This window comes from Pleuronectes platessa, chromosome 9 (assembly GCF_947347685.1).
Source record: "Pleuronectes platessa chromosome 9, fPlePla1.1, whole genome shotgun sequence".
NCBI lineage: Eukaryota > Metazoa > Chordata > Actinopteri > Pleuronectiformes > Pleuronectidae > Pleuronectes > Pleuronectes platessa.
The window spans coordinates 1787866-1811887 of NC_070634.1; the positions used below are offsets into that span (position 1 = coordinate 1787866).

At 39.2% G+C, this 24022-nt stretch overlaps 2 protein-coding genes across 4 annotated transcripts; both read left to right on the plus strand.

Moving 5' to 3' along the window:
• Positions 1-7556, plus strand: LOC128448072 (calreticulin). The gene is made up of 9 exons (XM_053430618.1): positions 1-226; positions 865-966; positions 2634-2837; positions 3014-3108; positions 3199-3408; positions 3971-4084; positions 4273-4416; positions 5229-5321; positions 6690-7556. Exons 1-9 carry the CDS (start codon positions 133-135, stop codon positions 6912-6914), a joined length of 1281 nt encoding a protein of 426 aa, XP_053286593.1. The 5' UTR covers positions 1-132; the 3' UTR covers positions 6915-7556.
• A 1411-nt stretch (positions 7557-8967) lies between these two features.
• rad23ab (RAD23 homolog A, nucleotide excision repair protein b) lies at positions 8968-22522 on the plus strand. 3 transcript variants are annotated; one of them, XM_053430641.1, is made up of 10 exons: positions 8968-9197; positions 10991-11072; positions 11476-11555; positions 12218-12663; positions 13547-13593; positions 14918-15045; positions 15126-15243; positions 19483-19667; positions 20093-20239; positions 20521-22522. In XM_053430641.1, the coding sequence occupies exons 1-10, from the start codon at positions 9129-9131 to the stop codon at positions 20632-20634; spliced, it is 1416 nt and encodes a 471-aa protein (XP_053286616.1). In that variant the 5' UTR covers positions 8968-9128; the 3' UTR covers positions 20635-22522. The 3 variants fall into 3 exon arrangements, with proteins under 3 accessions (XP_053286616.1, XP_053286617.1, XP_053286618.1); XM_053430642.1 differs by having other exon boundaries at positions 19486-19667; XM_053430643.1 differs by lacking the exon at positions 10991-11072 and having other exon boundaries at positions 9041-9197.
• Positions 22523-24022: the final 1500 nt, after the last annotated feature.

Genomic DNA, 24022 nt, shown 5'->3' on the forward strand with positions numbered 1-24022 from the left:
CAATGAGCGGCGGCCATCTGTGCAGGGCTGTCAGCAGCAGAATTTGTCGGGTGACGGTTCCTCGTGCCTTTATCAGCTGAGTTCTCCTCCGGTCTGCACTCTTCACCTCTCCGGTACCGGACAGCAGCGGACATGAAGCTTCCCGGGGCTCTTCTCACACTCTTAGCATCTGTTGCTGTGACCATTGACGCCACCATCCACTTCAAGGAGCAGTTTGAGGATGGAGGTGGAGTAGAGCCAGTTCTTGTTCTATTGCTCTGAATGAGTAGTGTTGTGAAAGCTGCTTCCAACGGTCTTTTCATTTGGTGGTTTCTCTTTTCAATATTTGGCCCTGGAACTATATTTGACAACATAACCTCAATGTATTATCATCCTCCTTTATGTCGAAGTTAGACCATGTCGTGTTTGTTTGTGAGGGATGACGTTAGCTCAAAAAAAGTGAAGAACCTCAGAAAAGCAGCAAAATGAAAATCCAGCTGCTCTTTTAAATGACAAGTTTTGTGATATTTTATAAACCAAAAACGTCATTAATTGACGTCCTCGAATTATCGTCCAGAACTATTTTCATTTTTCATTAGAGCCGTATTAGAGCTCTCAGGTGAAATCCTCCATGTCTACAGGTATGTATATATAAATAGGAAACCTCGACGATGCTCTTCTCTCAGTCAGAATAAAAGTGCACAACACAGTACTATTAACTACCAACAGGTGATACCTGGGTCTATCCATCTGGAGACGAGAGACTGTCAGTAAATGGGAGACTCCTCCATAGCCAAAACCCTGCTGATCTGTTCCACAGCTTACATGTAGATATGGGCTGTGTTCTGGTAAAGCTGGTGAGTAACCAGTTTGAATGTGTTCCAGATGGATGGACGAGCCGGTGGCTCCAGTCGAAGCACAACTCTGACTATGGCCAATGGAAACTGACAGCTGGAAAGTTCTATGGGGATGCTGAGGCTGATAAAGGTAATTCTCATACATTGTAGTAGTAGTAGATTTTATTTGGACATGGACATGACAATGTCATTGGACGAACCAGATGCATTGTTTACAGTGTATTAGCATAAATGCTAGTTTACAACACCTGTCCACAGGAGGCTTTTTGAAAACAACAAAAGAAACTGAACAAGACAGAAACAAGATCAAATACTGATAAAAAACTGATAGTGATAATTAAAAAGAGTAAAAATGCAGTATACAGTAGAGTACAGAGCAGCAATATAATGAGTTGAATATATATATATAGGCTACGTAGAGAACAAAGGCAGCATGATCAAACAATAACCAGTTGTAAATTATTTGTGTGAGCACTGTTGATTTGATTTGAGCCGTTGTTTTAGTTCTCTGTTAAAAGTGTTGCTGTTAGTCTCTAGTTTTAGACTAGTTGTCTGCCATAGTCAGTTGGTACAAATGGATTTGTCTGACATTGCTGCTTTTGCATATGTTAGTTTCTTGTTGATAGAGTCTTATGAAGGTGAAGGTCTGCATTTACAGTATGACATGCTCTTAGAGCAGGCACTATAAGGAACTAAAGGACCTGGGGTCTCATTTATAACCTTTGCTTAAGCATAAAAACTGGGCCTGAAACGTGCGTACACTACTTCTCAATCAGATGGTAGGATTTATAAAAAACAAACTTGACAGGAAAATGTGCGCATTCCAGGTAAACTCTGAATCATACCATCCCAGTACAAACACAAGCATATAATAGTAATTCTGTTAAATTCTATAGATTACAGACATCACAGCTGTCTCTGAATTTAATAATCCTGCAGTTTTGGATGATTAAAATACAAACAGGCGATACAACAAGTCCCCCCACATTCTGACAGTGTGTTTATTTTTTTGAGTCCATTTTATTTCAGGCTTCGATCTCTCTATCGTCTCACTCTCACTCACTGAATTATCCACAGCAGCAGCAGCAGTGTATCGAAGTATTTTTTATTATTATCGACATTACTGCTGTCCCATAAAATCGCTCTTCACCTCACTGAAAAACACTTCAATGTCAAAGTCAGAAAGTTTCACTTCCTATTCTCATCACTTGATGCCGACTCTGTCATGACTCACTGTGGTAAACCCATTGGTCAGCAGCATAATTTAATAATCATGAGGTGCTTTGCATTGACCATAAATGGTTGAATGTGAGTGTGTAGAGGGCGGAGTATGAAGTGCAATTATTATAAATGAGACCCGTGGTCTGTATAGTATGTGGAATGTATTTGCAGGACTGGAGTAACCTGCCAGTCGGGCCTCTGTTAACAACCCCGACTCTTAAAGTTTTGTTTAGAGTTCTCAGTGCTTGGATACTCCTTAGCTCCAGGTGAACATTTTATTGAACTCAAACCTATTTCAAGGCATTTAATATAAAAAAGAAACAGTTTGACAAACACTCTTTTTCTGAAACGCATTCTCAATATACCACACACTGTACTATGGTTGTGTGTATTCCTAGATTTCATTTTCAATGAAAGTAGTATAAACCAGTTATTTAGGCCCCTGGATACCTGGGGCCTTGGAGCAGATGCTTGACTCAGTTAAAGAAAGAGTCATCAATTAAGAATACAAAATATTTGAGAAGAAACTATTGCATGGTTGGCTACAAAAGCCCTGACAGGTTTGCTCCTATTTAGGTATTCAGACCAGCCAGGACGCCCACTTTTACGCCACGTCGGCCCGCTTTGAGCCCTTTAGCAATGAGGGAAAGCCCCTGGTCGTTCAGTTCACTGTCAAGCATGAGCAGAAGATTGACTGTGGCGGTGGCTACGTCAAGATTTTCCCCTCTGATGTCGACCAGAGTGATATCCATGGAGACTCACAATATTACATCATGTTTGGTGAGTTTGTTCTGTCATGTTTGTTTTGCAAACACACTGAGGCCTGAGCATGGAACATAACTTTTGGAGAGATGTATGATGTAATTTCTACATTCAGCTGTTTTAAATAGAATCTTTAGTTTTGCTTAATCTGTAATGTTAAAAAATAGAAATGAAATATATCTCAACGTCTCCAGGACCTGACATCTGTGGATACAGCACAAAGAAGGTGCATGTTATCGTGAACTACAAGGGCCAGAATCACCTCATCAAGAAAGACATCAAATGCAAGGTTGCCTTAGCAGACAGCATATTGAATAATAGATCAATTAATTCATACTTTTTCTTGCTCACTCTAAATCTCCTTCTTTCACTCCCGAAGGATGACGAACTGACCCACCTGTACACGTTGATACTGAACCCAGACCAGACGTACGAGGTGAAGATCGACAATGAAAAGGTGGAATCTGGCTCGCTGGAGGATGACTGGGACATGCTGCCCCCGAAGAAGGTCAAGGACCCTGAGGCCACAAAACCCAGTGACTGGGATGACAGGGCCAAGATTGACGACCCCAGTGAAACCAAGCCTGAGGTAGGAAATTATCGACCTCAAGTCTTCAGCATCCCAATTTATCTCCTGCCCTCCCCACCTCATCCATTCCAAAAACATGTCCATGAAGGGCTAGAATTGTTGTCACTCTATGTTACATGTAGGTTTTCCCATCTTATTGAATAGGTAAACCTAAAGCACATATACCTAAACATGTTTTTTCCTTATGTCCTGATTCTGATATAATTTAGAGTTGGTGGCTCTCTGTTTTAATTAGATATCCTCGATTACTATACAAACACACACACACAGAGTAAACTTCAAGGACTGTATGTGTCCTAATAACTTCTGATTAGTGATGGTGTTTTTTGTTAATGTGTGAAGTGAGCGCGATGAGCTGGGGAGTGAGGAGGGAGAACATGTGGTACAATGTATCCGGGCCGTTGCTGCGAAATGGATGCAAGAATTGGGAAAGAATTATCCAAATTAAGCTCAAAGACTAAGTTGGATAAAGGTCACATTCCTATTTTATCGTATGCGCAGTGTTATTAAATTGTATATTTAACGATTTAAGTGGTAACTCCGAACCTGCCTTTTTTTCCAGGACTGGGACATGCCAGAAACCATCCCTGACCCTGATGCCATGAAGCCGGACGACTGGGACGAGGACATGGACGGAGAGTGGGAACCCCCCATGATCACCAACCCAGAGTATAAGGTATAGCTTGTACTGCTAAGCACATGGGCCAGAGTTGTAATCAATCACCATATCAAATTCATTTACTGGTGTTTGTGTAGAATTTAATTTATGTTTGGGTAGGCGGTTAATATTCTGATGGCATTATGTCTGTCATGAAACTGCTGGGATGACCAGCAGCTCTAACCCCTGTCGTGTTGTCTCTGCAGGGGGAGTGGAAACCCAAACAGATTGACAACCCTGACTACAAGGGAGCCTGGGTTCACCCCGAGATCGACAACCCAGAGTACACTAGTGATGCCGCAATGTACAAGTTTGACAACATTGGAGTACTGGGCCTGGATCTGTGGCAGGTAACAATCTACTCTGACACTACTCTGAGTCTAAGTATATCTAAGTATACTCTGAGTCTAAGTATATTTACAATATTATGTGGTAAAGTCAATGGGCCTCATTTACTATCTGTGCTTAAACCGTGCGTACGAACGTACCTAAATTTGTTCGTACTCTGCGAATAAAATGTAAACACACCCTTTTAACTTAATGCTTGGTAAATACAATTTTAGATAGACAGCACTTATTAAATTTACTAATGCATTGACCAAATGCTTTAAACAAATTATGAAATTGAAGCCCTTTGGTTATCATCTCTATAAAAACCTGCTAAATTCATCTTTATGTTTCTGGATAAACAAGGCCTCGCTTCTTCTGCTACAAAGAAGATAACACTGTTAAGTTGTAATCTGCCGGAGGAACTCTTGTCTGCAGGGTTGTGTGTGTGTTCGTCTCTGTCCCTATTTAGTTATTAATCGATGATGTTAGATCATGTCTCTAGATCGTTCCCCTTACTTTAACCCTGATGTCCTGACTGTGAGCGTCACGTTACGACTCGTGTTGGCGTGCAGGTTTAAACATTTGTCTCAAACTCTGAACTGAATCAAACAAACACAAAGTAAACATCAGTCCTGTGTGTGTCCTTATATCTTGTAATCACTGCTGGTGTTTATTGTTAAAGTGTAAGGTGATTTTGCACATGCACTTATTTTCTGCGGAGAGTAAGAACATTTCTGTGCAAGTATTAGTGAATGAGGCCCAATGATACCAGAGTTGAAGGAAGACGAGGGGGATTGCTTGAATATATGATTACTGTGTCCGCTTTGTTCAGGTGAAATCTGGTTCCATCTTTGACAACTTCCTAATCGGTGACGATGTTAAAGAAGCTGAAGAGTTTGGGAAGGAAACCTGGGGAGTTACAAAGGTAGGACTGTATTTAGATTGAGTAAACACTGTACTGTATATTTTAGACCAAATAAAACTATGTTTCATCAAATTTTAACTATTTAGCTGTATTTATCTTTGTTTAAAAAAAAAATCTCTCTCACTACTGCAAAGAATCAGTGTTTGATTCACAGCAACATTACCCCTTGCCTTGTTTAACTCTATGAAAATGGAGAATGGGAAGCCAGCAAGGGATCACATCATTGCACTTTTTTGTTCAGTGTTGTTTGGTGAGACACACCAGGAAACGGTTATAGGGTAAAGAAGTGTGATGTGTAGAGGACAGGCTATTTTTCTTTAGAAATTTCTAACGTGTCTCAGAAAAATGTTGATATTTCAGTAAGGTTCATATTTGCGTCCATGTTGCCTAGCGGATGTGTTGTCCTTACTTAACCATCTCAAATCCAAGGACATTATGTATACAACTTCACAAGTTGTAACCACAAGCTCATTAGTTCAATTTGAAAATATTAAATTAGTGATCATTAGGGATGGGTATCGTTTGGTCTTTATCCGATACCTGTGCTTAACCGATACTTTTAAAATGATACCGGTGCCTAAACGGTGCCTGAACCGATACTTAAAAAAAAAAAAGGTGCACAATACGATGCTTGACGACATTTAAGAAAGGCTTTTTTTTTAATGCCGAATACATGAACTGTTTAAAGTAGATTATAGATGTAAATAAATACAAAACACTTTTTAAACTTAAAATTAAGAATAATATATGAACTGTTAACAAAACATTACAGTATACTTAAATAAATAAAAATAAATACAAAACACACACACTCTGACTCCTGACTCTGACTTCGGTGCCTGAGCCAATTGAAGACTGAGGGTCGCTTTTCTATCTCTCGGAGATTATTATTATTGTCTCCGCGGCTGGGGCTGTCGCAGACGAGGCTTAGGCCCGCCTTCATCCCCCCAAAATGCAGACGCTTTTGAGAAACCTTTCTCGGCGTGGTCTTCGTTCCTCCCGCCCCCAGCCCTTCCATGCCGACCCAGAGCCAGTCGCGGCGCACCGCCACGGAGGAAATGCACCCGGCGGGTGCAAGCCAGCGCCGGGGAGAGGTCCCGCGAGGAAATCCTCCCACACCTGCACGGAAGCCCTGACGCACGCGTTACGCGAGCAGCCCGGAGACAAGAGTTTGTCCACCGACAGCCGCGCCCGACTCATGCGGGGGTCCGACGGAAGGCGCCCCCAATCGTGAAGGAAGGTTGTACCGGAACCGGTACCATATTGGAACCGGTTCTCGGTACCCAACCCTATTGATCATCATCAACGACAACTTAACCACCATCCTCCTGTTCAAAACATTAATAACTTGTCTTCTTTTCACACCAGGAACCAGAGAAGAAGATGAAGGATGAGCAGGAGGACATGGATAGGAAATTGAGGGAAGAGGAGGAGAAGAGCAAGAAGGTTGATGAGGGTGATGAGGAGGAGGAGGAGGACGATGAGGAAGATAGCGAGGAAGAGGGCGAGGAAGAGGGCGAGAACGACGAGGAGACGGATGAGGACGCTGGGACAGAAGACAACGTTGACGTGAAAAAGAAGACAGAGTTGTAGGGAGCCTGTGGACTGCTGTGTGTTTCTCTCTGCGGGTTCAAACCACAGAGTTTGGTGAAAGCCACTGATGGACTCTAGCCTTTCATACAGCAGCCTTTTATTCAAGAGTAGGGGCAGGGAGGGGTGAAAGATTTATTTTTTATTGATCCTTGTTTTACTTTTTTTTGCCTTCAGTCTATAGAAGGGAGAAGGGTTTACATGTTGTTTTTTCTTCCGTTTTGGTTGAGAATTTTCGAATGTGGTCGATCCCATAATGTGTGCGTGTCGAGCAGTTACTCAGAGAAAATTTCTTATTATAACTGCTTTTGCTGGGATGTCCAGTAAAATCCAGGATCTGTGATATCTGGTCCATGCACTTTTCTCTCCTGTGTGATGTAGTACTGCTCGTTTATCGAATTGCTCCCCTTCATAATTTATTAAATAATAATATGAATCCACTGAAAATGCATATGTCCTAACCTCCAACTCTGTGTGTGGGAGTATATGAGAGTGAGACTGCATAAAACAAACTGTGATTTTTTTTTTTTAATTTTTTTTTACAATCTTTATTTTGTCATTGTTCTGGATGAGTGGCTGGTCTGTGGGTGCACTGTTTGTTTGTTTCTTGAGTTTCAGTCAATAAATTGAAGCTTCTCTCAAAAACCTGACACCTGTTTTTAATGACAGTGTTGATATAGGGAATATATCCGGATGAATGTCTGGGCAATACATTTTGGGGGATAATTTTCACAATATAAGTTTCATCAAAAGCAATATAACAAAAGTTCAAATATATTGATATAATACACGTGCAAGTACAGTGAAAGGTTTAAAGGTTCAGTGTGAAAGAGTTAAGTGAAAGGCCTCTCTTGGCAGAATTTAAATATTTAATAATCCTAGTGATTTTTTCACTAGTGTGTGTGATCATCTAAATTGTATGAATTGTTGTTTTCTTTACCCTTTATATTTAAATACTTCATATTTACATCAGTAGCAGGTCCTCTCTACAGAGGCCGCCATGTTTTTTACAGTTGTCCAAACTGGACAAACTTTTTATGACAACTGAAGGCTACCACAGGTTCTCTTTCATGTTTGGGAGGGTGAGGTCAGATGAGGAGTATTCAGCTGCAAAATGCAACTTCACTTAATTCTACGCACAATCTTTTTGAAAACATGGCATGATAGATCTATATCAGGTTTTGTAAAAGGATTTGCTTAGTAAGTGTTTAATTATCTGCTCATTAAGAGGAGTTTAAAACCACAACTCCCTCAGGAGCAAAAAAGTCTTTAAAGTAAAAAGAAATAATGGAACATTTGTTGAGATAATTATTGATATCGTCTGATATGAAAAAAAAAATTCTAGTTATAAATGTTAACCATATCGCCAAGCCATATGTCCAGTATTCTTTGAAGACGATCATTTAGATCAGGTGATAGAATGGGCGCCTAAAAAAACAACTATGTATGTTTAGTACCAATGAGAGTTTCTTCGTGTAAAAGATCACTATTTTTAAAGGATAAAAGTTCCATCTCCACTGACGAGTAGCAGTCTTCAATAACTTCACAAAGCATTGAACTATAGCCATGTACATCACTTTTTTGGATGATGTACCAACATATTTGGCTTTTTTCGGTATTTGCAGTGCGTTTCTGTATTTGTATGTGATGTGACTTTTTGCAGAGTATGTGTCATCAATTTGGTGAAGTTGTTTTCCTAATTTGCAGTGCGCTGAGCTCTCCTGGCCACCATAGCTTTTGAAATACCTGATGTAAGTTTAAGTCTGAGATGCATTTGATGTAAACTTTCATTCATGACATTAACACATGATGCTTCACGCATCTTGTCCAATACTCAAAGTGTATTTAAAATTTACGTCAGAGTCATACATCAGGCTTGCGTTTTTTATTCTGATTGTTGAAGCTGTATCAGCTTTAGAACTGCTACAGGAAAATATACTGAAGATGAGCAATGAGAGGACATGATACTGTAGCACTGTTGACTGTAGAATATTTTCCGACAGCACATGAATGCGGCAGAGTGTTATGCCTTACCTCCAGCCGTAGGTGGCGCTCGTGGCCAGCGCGCTCCCTCCGCCGCACTGACAGCAGACAGCTGAGTCAGAGTGTTCAGGAGGCTCTCTCTCGTCACAGCAGGTAAACAGGGAGCGAAGGAGCTGCGGAGCCCGAGGACTTGACCAGACAGCAGCGAACTGTGGCCCCAGCCGCTCTGGAACCATGCTGACGATAACACTGAAGACCCTCCAGCAGCAGACGTTCAAGATAGAGATAGAGGCAGAAGTGACGGTGAGTCGAAGTTAACGGGCTGAAGTAAACAGGCCGGGAGTTGCCACTCACACGGTGGCGTTCGGTGATGTTCCGTTCAAATTTGGCGGGGGAACCAGCTGCTCAGCTCTGTGTGAAGCAGGAGGACGATATGTGCGTGTTTGAAACATTGTCGTCACCTCAACATAAACAGACATGTCGGATCTTTCACTGACTTGAGTTCATGTGAGGTGATGTAGCCAGTGTCACAACGAGACTCAGCTGGTCTCCCTTCAAAGTAAAGGCGCAGGGTCTTTTGGTGAATTCAAGCATGTTACTCTTCGTGGGAAAGTAATACTGTAGGATCATATGTTATTGATCTTAATAATAAAAAATAATTCAGTATATTATGCTGTCTTTATTCCACCCACAGTGTATTGCTTACTTTATACTGCATATGAGAGGCACGTTGGGGATTTATTCTGAAAACAAGGACCGGAAACCTCTTAACGTTTAACTTGATGTTGGACTTGTTCTATGTCTCACCATGAATGACGGTGCAATAATTTTAACCTTTTTACATTAGCTCTGTATAGTCAATAATATTTAATAATCATACAGTCAGAAATATATTAATATTTGGTTTATATTACTAACAATATTTCCATATCGTATTGTGAGTAATACATATATACATAATGAATAATATTTTTTCCATATGATATAATAAGTAATCTAAAATTAATTATATTTGGTTAATTTTAATATTATTTGCATATAATATAGTAAGTAAAATAGGATTATTATATTTGGTCCATAACAAACAATATGTTCTTATTATATAGTCAGTAATATAAAATAATTCACAATTGGTCTATATAACAAATTATATTTAGTCACATATAATAAGAAATATAGAATTATTTGATCTGTAGAACTACAAGTTTGCAAGTTGTTTTAAAAAAGGGACACACACACACAGAAACAATTGACCTAAAAGGCAGTGCCCGGTAGAGCTCATACCTTCACCAAGGCCTAATAGTCTCCTTAAATTAAATCAAGACACACATTGCACACACTATTGGATATCAGAACTCTGCAAATATATATATATATTTTTTTTTACCATGATTCTTTTATTATTCCTTTGGAAATTAGTAAAAAGGTAAAAAAAAAACTTGGATCTGCCCCATTTGTCCTGATCCATTGAAGTTCATGCTTGGCGGATGGAGGAAGGGGACATGGAGCATACTGAACAGATTTCTGTTTAGTAGATTTAGCATAATCCTGCTGACAAATAGTCTGACGAGACAAACAGAGAGACGACAGACAGACAGACAGATAGACACACAGACAGACAGACAGACAGACAGCTAGACAGACAACAGAAGTATAAACCTAACCTCCTTGGCAAAGGTAAAACACAACATGTTTATATACATGTTCATGCATTTAAAGTGGCACAGTGTAACACCTTAACAGTTTTTGTAACTGTCTCATTGATTAATTAATTAATTAATTAATTAATATTTTAATCAGGGACAATGCACATTGATCAACATTCATATTTCAACAATGTAAATTGACCAGGGTTAGCTGTAAAAGCTGATTTGCACCTGTAGTCCCTGAGCAATATTGGCATACAAATTATCTGAGATACATTACGTTATCAAGGGAAATAATCAACTTGGGAGCATTACTCACATACAGATTTGCTTAAACTTTAAATAATATTTCTATTTAATTTGAAAAGTGTAGTAATTTGTACAATTACTAATCACTATAGGGAATATATTCAATATATAGTCAATCTTTTATCTGCTGATGTTTTTAAGGTGAAAACTCTGAAGGCTAAAATAGAGGAGAACAGAGGGAAAGATGCATTTCCTGCTGCAGGACAGAAACTGATCTATGCAGGTGAGTGAGACAGATGATGACTTGTACAGAGTCAGACAGAAAAATGCATTGAAATATCATATTCACTCAAACAGCAGTGAGTTGACTCGTCATCCTGACTAGGTTGTTATTATTAGTTCAAGGTTTGTTTTTAATTGACAAGCAGGAGTATGTTGCATCTGTTTTCAAGATGCTTTGACTGTGTTTTACTCTGAATTCAAAGCAGCACTTAAACTGCACCATATATCCAGTAACATATGTATTGAAATAGTTAACACCTCAAAGTGCTCCAGAAGGCCCAGTACTAAAAGTTGCTCTTTTGTGTAACTATGAATAGTCTTGTTTTGATTCTGTACAGATTCATATTCGTGAATATTGTGTCATGAATTGTTTTTCATTCACTGTTTCTGCTTGAATGTTACAGGCAAAATCTTGAATGATGACATCCCATTGAAAGAGTACAAAATCGATGAGAAAAACTTTGTGGTAGTCATGGTTACCAAGGTCAGTGTCTCTTTTCAGATGGTTTATTAGAAATTCAAGTCAAAGTCAGCTGCTTTTCTTTTTTCTTTTTAAGAGAAATACTGTCATTGGGTTAGTCATTTCAAGTAACTTTTTTATTTGTTTGTTACGGTTGCTGTTCAGCAACTGGTAGTAATAACCCCTTCCTGGTTATGCTTAAAACGTGGATGAAGTAGTCAGGAGATTTCTCATTTGCTGAGCTTCTCGGTGTGCGTTTATTTACAAACTTTTTATGGCTACAGAGAACTTCCGGGTGTCATCAAAACATCTGCTTTTAACTCCTGGTCTTTCCCCTCTCTCCTCTCTCCCCTCTTTTCCACCCACCTCTCCTATTTCCCCCATTTTTTTCTCTAATCACCCCAACCGGTCGAGGCAGCTGGACGATCACATTGAGTTTTTTCTCTCAACAGTTGCCTTATTGCTTGTTTATTATTGGAACTTTTGGGTTTCTTTATAATTTTAAGGTCTCAACCCCAACAACTTGACTTGAGATAATGTATGTTATGATTTGGGCCTATACAAATAAAATTGAACTGATATGGAAATTACTAATTGATTATAAACATAATAGGCTGTTGTGTAGCTTCCTGTTCGGTCATTATATCCCGGCTACTGTAATGATGAATTCTCAAATATCTTTTCAGCCTAAACCAAACCTTCCTTCACAAAAAGCTCCTCAGCCAACTTCTCAACCAGCTGCAGCCTCAGCACTGCCCTCAACCTCAGCACCGGCCTCTGGTCCTGAACAAGCACCCTCCTCTCTGACACACACAGTGTCTGCGCCCACACCTGCCCCGCAGTCAGTGCCTCCTCCTGAATCCCCATCTACATCACCAGTCCCAGAAAACACAGAATCGCCTCCTGCTGAAGCATCAGCAGCTCTCGACTCAAATGTAACCCCAGACTTAGCTCCTGACTTGGCTCCAGCTGTCACTCCAGCCTCTGCGCCATCTTCAGCTTCTGAAACTGATCAAACAGCCTTGGCCACTGCAGACCCAGCCACTCCTGCTACGCTGCTAGAAGACAATCCAAGGGAAAACCCTGAGAATCAACCTTCCACCACAGCATCAATGCGCTCTTCGGCTTCCAGGTGTGAGGAAACATATGTTCATGTACACTGAGAGTTTAATTGACTACCTTTGTACAAGAAACCTTATTAAACATGTAAACATGTAATTTGACTCTCAGAACGTCACCATTTACCAGTTAAAATATTTCTTCTTCCTGTGGTTTAAGTATGCTACTATCGCTTGTTAATTAAATAGCCTAACCTTATAAGAGGGCGGCCTGGTGATTCAGGGGTTAGCTGATGTAAAAACACAGCATGGGATCCCCTAAGGATTCACTGCAAGAGTGTTTGTTGATGATGCTTCTATCACGCGACAGACACAAAACTGAGGAAAATCTGAAAGAATACTAATATCTCAGGATCAAAACGTGGTACCACTCATGTTGAAAACACAGCCAAAGACCTTAAGGGAAGTAATGGTGAGATTTATGTGTTGCTGTGAATGCCTCTGACCGTAGAATCTCCTGCTGCGTTGTTCACAATTGAAACAAACTCCAGAGAAAGTTGGGAACAGTGAGTTTATTTCTGATAAATGAATGGCAATGATGGCCCAATAATACACTTGCAACCTCTCCAGGGTTAGATAAGCCCCTACCCAATGTCACTATCCTCAAAGGATAAGCAATTTTAGCAAGCTAATGTAACCTTATTAGACTAGTGACAAGAATTTTTTCTTTTAGTATGGATATGTACATGATGATTTCTCATTTTCCTTCAAATAAAGGGAGGAACATCTCATTGAATGACCTCTTCTAAGCAAATATAACATGCAGTTACAGCACAACTGGGTCTAAATGCTGTCCATACCTTTTGTCTTTTTGTCTTGTTTCTCTGTTAAATCTGATTTTTACTGTAACAGTTTGTGCTCTGGAATACTAATCCTGTCTTTGTTCTTTAATCTCAGCCTTGTTGATGAACTGGGACACCTTGAAGAAGCAGCATCAATACTTGGTAATAGTAATTTTACTTATCTACATCAAAAATGAAATAACACTGTTATGCTGGTTAGATTAAGTTTCTTTCATTTGGTATTAACCAGTGTTTGGTTCATAGTTTCCCATTATTCTAAGAGTCATAACATCCCAATGTTTCTCTCTCGACCTTTTTCCTCTCTTTTTTCACTTGTTTGCTATGTACAGATGAAAACTGGACAGTTTGAACACAGCTGGGAATTGCACATATTTACAGTCATCATGATGCCTATTGCAAAAGCCCAATGACAATAAAGTAAAAAAAAAAAGGCAGTAGTTATGGATGTTCTGATCATTCACATCCAATCTATAGATATACAATATTATGTAAAAAAAAAAAGGGCTCATTTTTTAATTGATCAGAAAAACAATAATTTGGAGGATTTGCCATTGAACTTTTGAGCTGCTGGTGCTGAGCTTCACACAGCATTTCCAGTGTAGCCTCATCCAGCTGTTGTTTTCAGAACACAGTTGCCTATGATTGAATATTTTAGTGACATAAATGTTTGGGATTTCATGTATATTTACAATGGTTTTTAAATTATATTACTAATAAATTTAACATTTATCAAGAAATAACATCGGAAAAACATTACATTTAAAGGTGGAAGAAAAACACTTACTGACAGGGTGATTTCCAGCATTACCCTGACTATTACATTTATGCCTCAACAAAGACTTTTTATTATATTAATATTTCGCAGCTCATGAATGCACAGCAGACACGGAACCTTACAATAAAAACCAGTGTGTAATGACAGTAGTGAAACATGTAGCAAATCAGGGTTTGAATATATGATCATGTAGAATAAAGGATGGTTGAAAATATACACTTCAGACAAATACAGTTTGTAAATTGTACTGGTAGATCATAGTTGGAATACTCCACATGTCCCTTTCGAGTTAGAGCCTCTGTTGGATCAGTTCAAACCTCTCCCCGCCCACAGCAGTGGTTCAATTACATCATCAGCCATGTGGCAAAGGCAGGTTTAGCCAAGCCATGGCAAAGAAATGCAAATGAAACCAGCTTTTGTTGAAATGGAAGAGTCTGTGGGAAACTTTCATGCAACAAAGTAATAGCAGTCAGGGAGTCAGTTGTCAGTCAGTTGTCAGTTTTCTTCAGGATCAAACATCCGAGGTGTTTTCTGTTTTACTGCTTTCATTGTTACAAATCAGATATAGGCTATAAAACGGGTGTATGTGCATTTTACAGAACTGCTGTTATTAGCCAGTCACGTCTAAGACATGCATGTCTATTCCTCCTCACTTCATACAGCATCCTTCTTCTGTTGTTGTTTCCATAGTGACAGGTCCGGCCTATGAGAACCTGGTGTCAGAGATCATGTCTATGGGTTATGAGCGGGAGCAGGTAGTTATTGCACTCAGAGCCAGTTACAACAACCCAGACAGAGCAGTGGAGTACCTACTGATGGTAAGGATTTAACCAGCTCTCCTCCTTGCCCTGCTTGCCCCTGTTTTCTCGGTTGTATAATAAATGATTATGTACTTTAGGGTATTCCAGCAGAGGCCAGTGATCTGCCACCTCAAGAGCCAGTTAGACATAGTGTTTCATCAAACCCCCCAAACCCTGCCACAGAGGCCCCGCAGCAACCCCCAGCAACCTCTAACAGTAAGAGCACATGTTTATTAAGCTGCTTTCAGACATGCACTGAACATCTAAGACTCCGGAGTCCGGATATATGAATGCAAATGTATGGGGGGTGAAGCTTCTAACAAATGCAAAAAATTTAAAACAGTGCCATACATGTGGAAGAGACCAACAAAGATATCAAGATAGTTTGTGGTGATAAGAGCTGACCACTGTGATTTGATGTTAACAAAAACATGTCATCTCAACGGTGGAATTAATATGTATAATATCCTGCCTCTTCTTGCTCTGCCACCCCTCAATTCCACCAGAGGATGTGTTGCTGTTGTGACTTATTCTTTTTTTTTTTTTAAACTCTTTATTTATAGATCATTTTCATCGTTTAGTACAGGGAGGTAAAACAAGACAAATACAAAACATTGAACAATTACCCAAATTCAAGGTCCAGGGGTGATCAATAAATCCAAAAGACAAAGTATCAAACCCAGTACGTGCATACAGTCTCACTCATTGGCCAAGTAGGCTTGCCATTTCTGCCATCGTTTTTTCACCTAAATCTTTTTGGATTCTGACTGAATAAGTCATTTGCTCCAGTAGATGTAGTTGTTTTACAATATTAACAAAAGAGTCTGTAGTGGGAGCGTTTTTCTGGAGCCAACATTTTGTGATGGCCTTTTTACTTGCAGCCAGGAAGACCCTAAGTAGGTATACATCAGCTTTACTCAACCCATCTGGCATATTCCCAAGATAGAGTATTGTGAATAATACATTAATATTAAAGCAAAGAACCTTTGAAACAATTTTTGCCACTTCTCTCCAGAAAGACTGGATGGAGGGGCAAGACCAAAAAATATGGGCATGATCAGCAAAGACCTCTCCGCATTCTCTCCAGCAGGCCAGTTGTGCACCAGTCTGTTTGGCCTTTTGCTTGGGAGTTATAAATAAACGAATCAAGCTTTTCCAACAGAAGTCTCTCCAAGTCCAGGAGTTGGTGGAGGATGACTGCGTTTCCCAAGCGTTCAGCCATATGTCCTCTGTTATCACAATGTTCAACTCTTTTTCCCATCGTTGTTTCACATAGTCTGTAGAATCCTTCTTCAATGAGGTAATGCTGTGGTATAACCTGCTTATAAGTCCTTTAATATTCCCAGAGTTGTATGCATCCATAAATATATCAATAATCACTGGTGGCTCCGCTGGGTTACAACCTTTCAGCTTTTTACAAAAATAATCCCGGAACTGTAAGTACCTGTAAAAGTCATGCCCACCTAGTCCATACATTTTACATAAATTGTTAAAGCTATTAAGCTCCAATTTTTTAACAATTTTGCATACAGCCGTAACACCATAATAGGTCCATTGTTTATATCTATGATCTAGTGATACTGGTGTGAATTCGGGGTCATACGCTGGCTATCTAAGTAGTTTTATCTGTTTTTGGAGTTCAAATTTTTTAACCACCTCGCCCCATACCTTCAAAGAGCAGTTCACCCATTGGCTCTCCGTATGTAATATCTTTTTCTCCATTCCCACACAACCAAGCAGTGATTGTATTGGTACCTCTATTAATGATAACTTCATGGTTTTCCATTTAGCTACATAAGAAGAATTACACCAATATATTAGGGGTCTCAGTTGGGCTGCTAAATAGTAGTCCCTTAAAGATGGGAGGGCCTTGCCGCCCCTATCCTCCGGAAGCTGAAGGGTGGAAAATTTAACCCTCGGTCTCTGTTTATTCCAGACGAATCGTGAAATATGTTTATTCCACTCTCTAAATTGTTTCAGAGGAATTTCCACTGGCAATGATAAAAAGAGATATAATAACCTAGGGAGGATGTTCAGTTTTATTGATCTAATTCTGCTACCAAAGTCAAGAGGCAACAGGCTCCACCCATCAGGGTCATCATATATTTTCTTGTTAATACAGTTATAGTTAATATTGAATAATTTTGACTTGTCTTTAGGCAGATTCACTCCCAGATATTTTATAAAGGGTGCGTTCCAATTAAAACTATACATTAAGTTAAGTTCTTCTGTAGGTGTGTAATTAAATGTCATAACCTGTGTTTTATGTATATTTAGGGCATATCCTGAATATTCCCCATATGTTTTCAGCATTTTCATTAATAGAGGCAGGCCTGAATTAGGATTATTTATTGTGATCAATACGTCGTCCGCGTACAGACTTATTTTATATTCCTCTCCTCCCATGGATATACCCCCCAATTCTGTCTCCTGACGTATTGCTTGGGCTAAAGGTTCGATGAATAAATTAAATAGGTTAGGGCTGAGGGGGCAGCCCTGCCTGCAACCAGGTTGTAAAGTTATAGAATCAGACAGACTGCCATTAACTTTAATTCTTGCAGTGGGGGAGGTGTAAAGTGCCTGTATGTGGTGTATAAAATCCTTACTAAAGTTAAATCTCTTCATAACTAAATACAGAAATTCCCACCCAACTGAATCAAAAGCTTTTTCAGCGTCTAAACTGAGCATGATGGCACTAATTTGGTCTTTGTTAATCTGTTCGATGGTATGTAAGGCTCTTCTAATGTTGTCCTGTGTCTGTCTATTATTTATGAATCCTGTTTGGTCCTCGTCTATTAGCAAGGGCATCACAGGTTCCATTCTTTTTGCTAAAATGGTGGCATACAATTTATAGTCTGAATTTAAAACACTAATAGGTCTGTACCCTTTACAGTCTGCTCTGTCCTTACCTTCTTTGGGGATCACAGATATGAAGGCCTCTCTCCAGGAGGGAGGGAGAGAGCCTCCTTTTAGGATATAATTAAAACTGGACTCCAAAAGAGGGAGCAGGTGGTCTTTCATTGACTTATACCATTCTGGAGGAAAGCCATCCGTGCCAGGTGATTTGTTAGTGTTTAAACTTGAGATAGCTTTCCTCAGCTATTTTAACTTATTTCCTCCTTTGTTATTGGTGAGATGAGTTTATCATTAGCTTCTTTACCTAGTGTGGGAAGGTCTAAGGAGCTCAGAAATTCAGCAGCTGAGTGGTTATTAACCTGTTCTGATTGAGAATATAAAGATTTATAATATCTTTCAAATGCTTTTTGTATGCCATCCAAATTATTAGTCATTTTATTTGTAGTAGGGTCTCTAATCTTGTGGATAATGTTTTCTGCCTGTTGTTTTCTGAGCCTCCAAGCCAACAATTTTGCAGCCCTAGGGCCAGCCTCGTAATATCTTTGTTTCATGAATCTTATATTTTTCTCCACCTCCTCACCTAATATTTTATGTATTTCCTGTTTAGTATGTCTGATTTGTTGTATAATCGAGGGTTCTTTATTTGTTATGTGTATTTGTTCCAGGTCTCTCAGTTTTTCCTGTAAACCAATTAATTTTGGGGTTTTCACCTTTTTAAGTGCAGCTGTCCTGGCTATAATCTTCCCCCTGAGAACAGCTTTAGCTGCATCCCATAATATACAAGGGTTTACCTCTTCATTATTATTGTCCTGCATGTATAATGCTAAGTCCTTCTCCATTGAATTTCTAAAGGTATGGTCATTTAGCAAACCGGTATTAAGTCGCCACAAAGTTTTTCGCTGTCTACCATCTAAATGTAAAGTTAAAAAAATCCCTGAGTGGTCTGACAGATCCCTCTGACCTATTCTGCAATATTTCAGCATATGTAGATCTTTGTTATACATGAAAAAATAGTCAATCCTTGAGTGGGCTTTGTGTCTTGCAGAGTAGAAAGTATATCCTGGAGTTGAGCCATTCAGAGCCCGCCATACATCAATAAGTCCTAATTCTTTAAGTACTTTGTTTATGCGTTTTTCAGTCAAATTCCTTCTTCTTGTTCTATTGGTTGTATCTAAAGAAGGGTTCAGGAGTACATTAAAATCTCCTGCACAAATAAGAGTCCCATATGTTTGTGATGTAATTAGTTCAAATATCCTTCTGAAAAAGGTTATATTGCTCCCAGGGGGGGCATAGACATTAAATAATGTTACTTCTTTCTGGTCTTTCTGGCACGTCACCTTTAAAGAATGTATGATGTTCCCTTTTTTCCCAAATATTGGGTCTCCACTAGGGAGGTCTACAGTTGGACCCATCAGGGATGATGTTGCAAATAATGAGTAGGACTGCACTATGGATTTTAGCATTAATTTGATTTGTGAGATTACACTCACTGAACTATCCATAATCAAGGTTTCCCATCTCGTAATTTTGTCTTTAAACTGTTTCCCACAAAATGTTTTCTGTCACACATCAACAGTAAGCAGCTCATGCTCTCCCCAGCAGGGCAGGTGTCTAGCAGTCAGCCTCCCCCTGCTGGTGGAGGTTCTGTCCCCACAGCAAACCCTCTGGAGTTCCTAAGGAATCAACCACAGTTCCAGCAGATGAGACAGATCATCCAGCAGAACCCAGCCCTCTTGCCAGCCCTGCTGCAGCAGTTGGGCAGAGACAACCCACAGCTGCTGCAGGTACCAAACCAGCACTAGTTTCTACCTTGATCCACGTTTGTCTGTTTGTTTGATGCAAAGGTGTTTCATTAATGCTGATCTAGGGAAAGTTTCAACATTTAAAGATTGCAAGGACTTGTTTTACTTAAGCTATTTTCTAATGAACTACTGCAATTACATGAACAAGAAAAACATGCGTGTATAGTACTGTATAATCTGTGTTTATTAAAAAAGATCTGAGTACACTTTCGCAAAATAATATTTGAGAAATGGTGGCTCTGCTTTGATGAATCATTGTTTTTACCTTTTTTATATTCTGTTTGAATTGGTGGTTGTTCTGTAACCGTAATCATCTGTTCTGTGAGATATTTATTAAGGGCTGGGAATGTGTATCATATGTATCTATATATGGTAGTGCTCGTCCTGACTGAATGCATCACTTGCAGCAAATCACACAGCACCAGGAGCGTTTTGTACAGATGCTGAATGAGCCTCGACGCGGAGACATGGGAGGTGAGGGCGCCGAGGCCCAAGGGTCTCCACAGACAAACTACATCCAGGTCACCCCACAGGAGAAGGAGGCCATTGAGAGGGTCAGTTCACCAATTCAAAACTGAGGGAGACCAAACAGTTAATTTATTTATCTAGTAAGAAAAGGCTAAGTCGGAAGTCAAATACCAAATCTGTTGGCTGGGGAAAAATCTCCACAAAAGCCACTAGCAGAGTGGGAGGGTTCATCACAATATGTTTTTTATGGTTTCGTGTTTAAAAGTATGCATATGTGCATATGACTTTATTTAGACATTTTGTTGTGATTTAAGGGGTTATGGGGAATGCCTTATGTCAACAAGCGTCTATGTGTGTTGTGTTACAGTTAAAAGCGCTGGGCTTCCCTGAAGGCTTAGTCATCCAGGCGTACTTCGCATGTGAGAAGAATGAGAATCTGGCTGCTAACTTTCTGCTCCAGCAAACTTGGGACGATGAGTAAGCAGACAACACCTGACACATCACTGTTGGACAGAGGGTTTTGGGAGTGGGTGAAAGTGCAATGCAAAATCCAATGGGGACGGACAGGGACGTGGGGAGGAAGACAACCTTTCTTTTCACGCCATTGTGACTGTGGTCTGATGAAGATGGTGACGATAACAGCAAACGATATGCTGTTCAAAGTTCGCTGTGCTGCCTGCTCTCCATACTGCTGTGTGGTCATCAAAGGAGCTCCCATCGAGGTCTACCTCACTGCTGCTACATTATTACTGCTACCGCTTGAGCTGAGAGGAGACATGTCAACAGTATGCATCACCTTTTCAGGCTTTTACTGTATGGAGAGTGTTTCTACTGCAGTCAGCTCACACAACATGATTTAGACTACTATACACACACAGTAGACATACTGCATAGTGTGTTTGTAGTGAATGTATACACGTTAAAAACAAATGCGTCTTCAGAATCTTTCCATGTTGGATTTACGTGGAAATGTGATGCAAACTGTTGACTTCACTGTTTTGAGAGCTAGCACTGCTTTATATTAAAGTTTAGACCTGGTCTGGTCATTTATTCAGCTTATTTTGTCCATTGGAAAGAAAAATCTTTTAAAACATCTAAAACCGAACAAGTCCAAACAGCACAGATGTGTTCTCCAGGTGTGCTCCTGTGGTTCCATATTTGCTGGTAGAGCATTTGAAACTGCCTGTTTCCGCTGGCAAAATAAAAGAATTAAGAAATAATACATATCAATTTGGATTTCAAGTAAAAATGTTACCAATCATAATTTTTTTAAATGTATCATTACCCACTATTATCACTAAAGGAAGAAACGGTTATATTTCCATATCTTTATCATTTTGACATAATTTCCCATTTTTCCTTAATTTTGTAATATTTTATGTTTGATGGGCTGCCAAAAAATCTAGACATTCAAAGGGAGGTCAAATGTATCTGCTGTAAGTGAGCATTTAACACCATAAAAAGAATAAGCGGTACGGTCACAGTAAATAATGCTGCCTTTTTAAGATAAAGTGTGTGTGCAGTAGTGATGTGTTGTGTGATTGAAGTGGATCCCTTTGCTTGATTTAGCTTTATATGCTGTTTGACTTTGGAGGACTTGTTGGTTCTGTTGTTTGAACATGGATGAATTTGAAGGTTGTTGATGAAGTGCCACTCTAGTTTGCAAACTAAATATTTGTCATGTTTTTATTTTGAAAGAAAGGATGTTTTCAGTATTTCTGAGCTGGAATGAACAGGCATAGTCCACGTTCTATGTTCAGCCAATCAAGTTCTTTTGTGCTTGCTTCACATTTTCTATGCATTTTAAAGCTGTAAGACTTTGAGCCAATGCTCCTACATGCCTTACTGGTAGACTTGGACATTACCATACAGTGTTTCAGATATTTCAAAGATCAGAGTTGTAGGATTTGTGACCCCAAAATTTTAATTATTGATAATTTATGAGTCATTGCCTCAAAAGTGGTCTAAAAGGAAGCTGAATAAGTGCTAGAAGCCAAAACCAACACACCAAAAAAAATATTTTTTCAGCATTTAGCATGTGCTTTGCTGTTTCTGCTGTTACTTTTCTATATTTTATTTGAATGGAACTGACTGCAGCCGGAAGTAAACTGTGGGGGGAAGGCACTTGAATGTGGTATATGCTGCTCTAGCTTGTGAGGAGTTGTTGGTTGCATGAGTGATGAAACCAACAGTATCGTGTTGCTCTTATCTCGGTTTTTCTGTTGTTTTCTTTTGATTTTTGGTTTATGAAAATAATTTTTAAAAAATCACTTACAGCCGTAAATACTCTGGTTGAGGTTTTGCTGAATATTTGGGGGGGAAATAAACTTGTTCCACCATTGTGTAAAATAAATTACTTTTACAAAGTGGTGATGTCTTATCATGAATGATTTGGTTGCAACAATCACATGTATATCTTTTAAAAAGATTTTAGTAAACAATTGGTCAAGTATCATGCCTCAAAAATCTAATGTGAGCAATTAACCAAAGGTTAAAATTACTTTTAAATGTATGTATATGAAATATATGGATGTGTAACTCTACAGATTGACATAAGCTGTTGTGTTGTTTCAGCACATCTTCACAAATGAAAACTCAAGCTCTTCAAACTACTATATTTGCACCTTTCATTTGGTTAAACATGTCATGAGGAATTTTTAATGTATATGTGTAGACTACATCAGAATAAATCAGATTATGAGACTATATCAGAAAACATTAAACAACATTAGATTACATTAGAATACATCTGACTACATTACACTACACCAGCCTACATTGGACTACATTGGACTGCATTGGAATACATTACCCTACCTCAGACTATATCAGAAAACATAAAACTACATCAGACTACATTACATTACACCAGACTACATAATACTACATTAGACTACATTACACTTCACCAGACTACATCAGACTACATTGGACTACATTACACTACGTCAGACTACATTACAATACACCAGACTACATCAGATTACATGGGACTACATTGGACTACACCAGACTACATTACACTAAACCAGACTACATTGGACTACATTACACTACATCAGACTACTTCAGACTACATTGGACTACATCATACTACATTGGACTACATCACACTATATCAGACTAAACCAGACTACATTAGACTACATCACACTAGACCAGACTACATCAGACTACATTGGACTACATTACACTACATCAGGCTACATTGGACTACATTACACTACATCAGACTCAGTGGACTACATCAAACTACATTGGACTACATTAGACTAAATTGGACTACATTACACTACACCAGACTACATCAGACTACATTACACTACACCAGAAATAATCAGACTACATTACACTACATCAGAATACTTCGGACTACATATACCTACACCGGACCACGTTAGACCACATCTGACTACATTAGACTACATTAGACTACATCAGACTGCATTGGACTACATTAGAATACATGGGACACATTAGACTACATCCGACTACATCAGACTACATTCGACACATTCAACGTCATCAAACTACATTAACCTATATCAGACTACATTCCACCGCACCAGACAATATTAGTCAGACTCACAGCATCAGACTTTATAAGACTTCATTTGCATGTCATCACTCCCCCGCTGACCTGCGCTTACTTTACACATTAACAACAAACAGCATCACTGATCAGACGTTATTAGGACTCATACAGTTCTGAATTTGTTTGATTTCTCTCGAGTTTATGAGACACATATTTATACCCATTGAAAAGAAAGTCCAACCTTTTGCCAACGCACACAGGGATTAAAGTAAATGTTACGATTCTGATTTATGAACCGACGTCATCGATTAATAACTACATGAATGTGATCGTG

Coding starts and splice junctions, on each gene's coding strand:
- LOC128448072 (XM_053430618.1), top strand. CDS start 133: ATGAAGCTTCCCGGGGCTCTTCTCACACTCTTAGCATCTGTTGCTGTG. Junction 227..864: donor GGAGCAGTTTGAGGATGGAG/GTGGAGTAGAGC, acceptor AATGTGTTCCAG/ATGGATGGACGAGCCGGTGG. Junction 3,409..3,970: donor CCAGTGAAACCAAGCCTGAG/GTAGGAAATTAT, acceptor CTTTTTTTCCAG/GACTGGGACATGCCAGAAAC.
- rad23ab (XM_053430641.1), top strand. CDS start 9,129: ATGCTGACGATAACACTGAAGACCCTCCAGCAGCAGACGTTCAAGATA. Junction 11,556..12,217: donor TGGTAGTCATGGTTACCAAG/GTCAGTGTCTCT, acceptor ATATCTTTTCAG/CCTAAACCAAACCTTCCTTC. Junction 15,046..15,125: donor CAGTGGAGTACCTACTGATG/GTAAGGATTTAA, acceptor TATGTACTTTAG/GGTATTCCAGCAGAGGCCAG.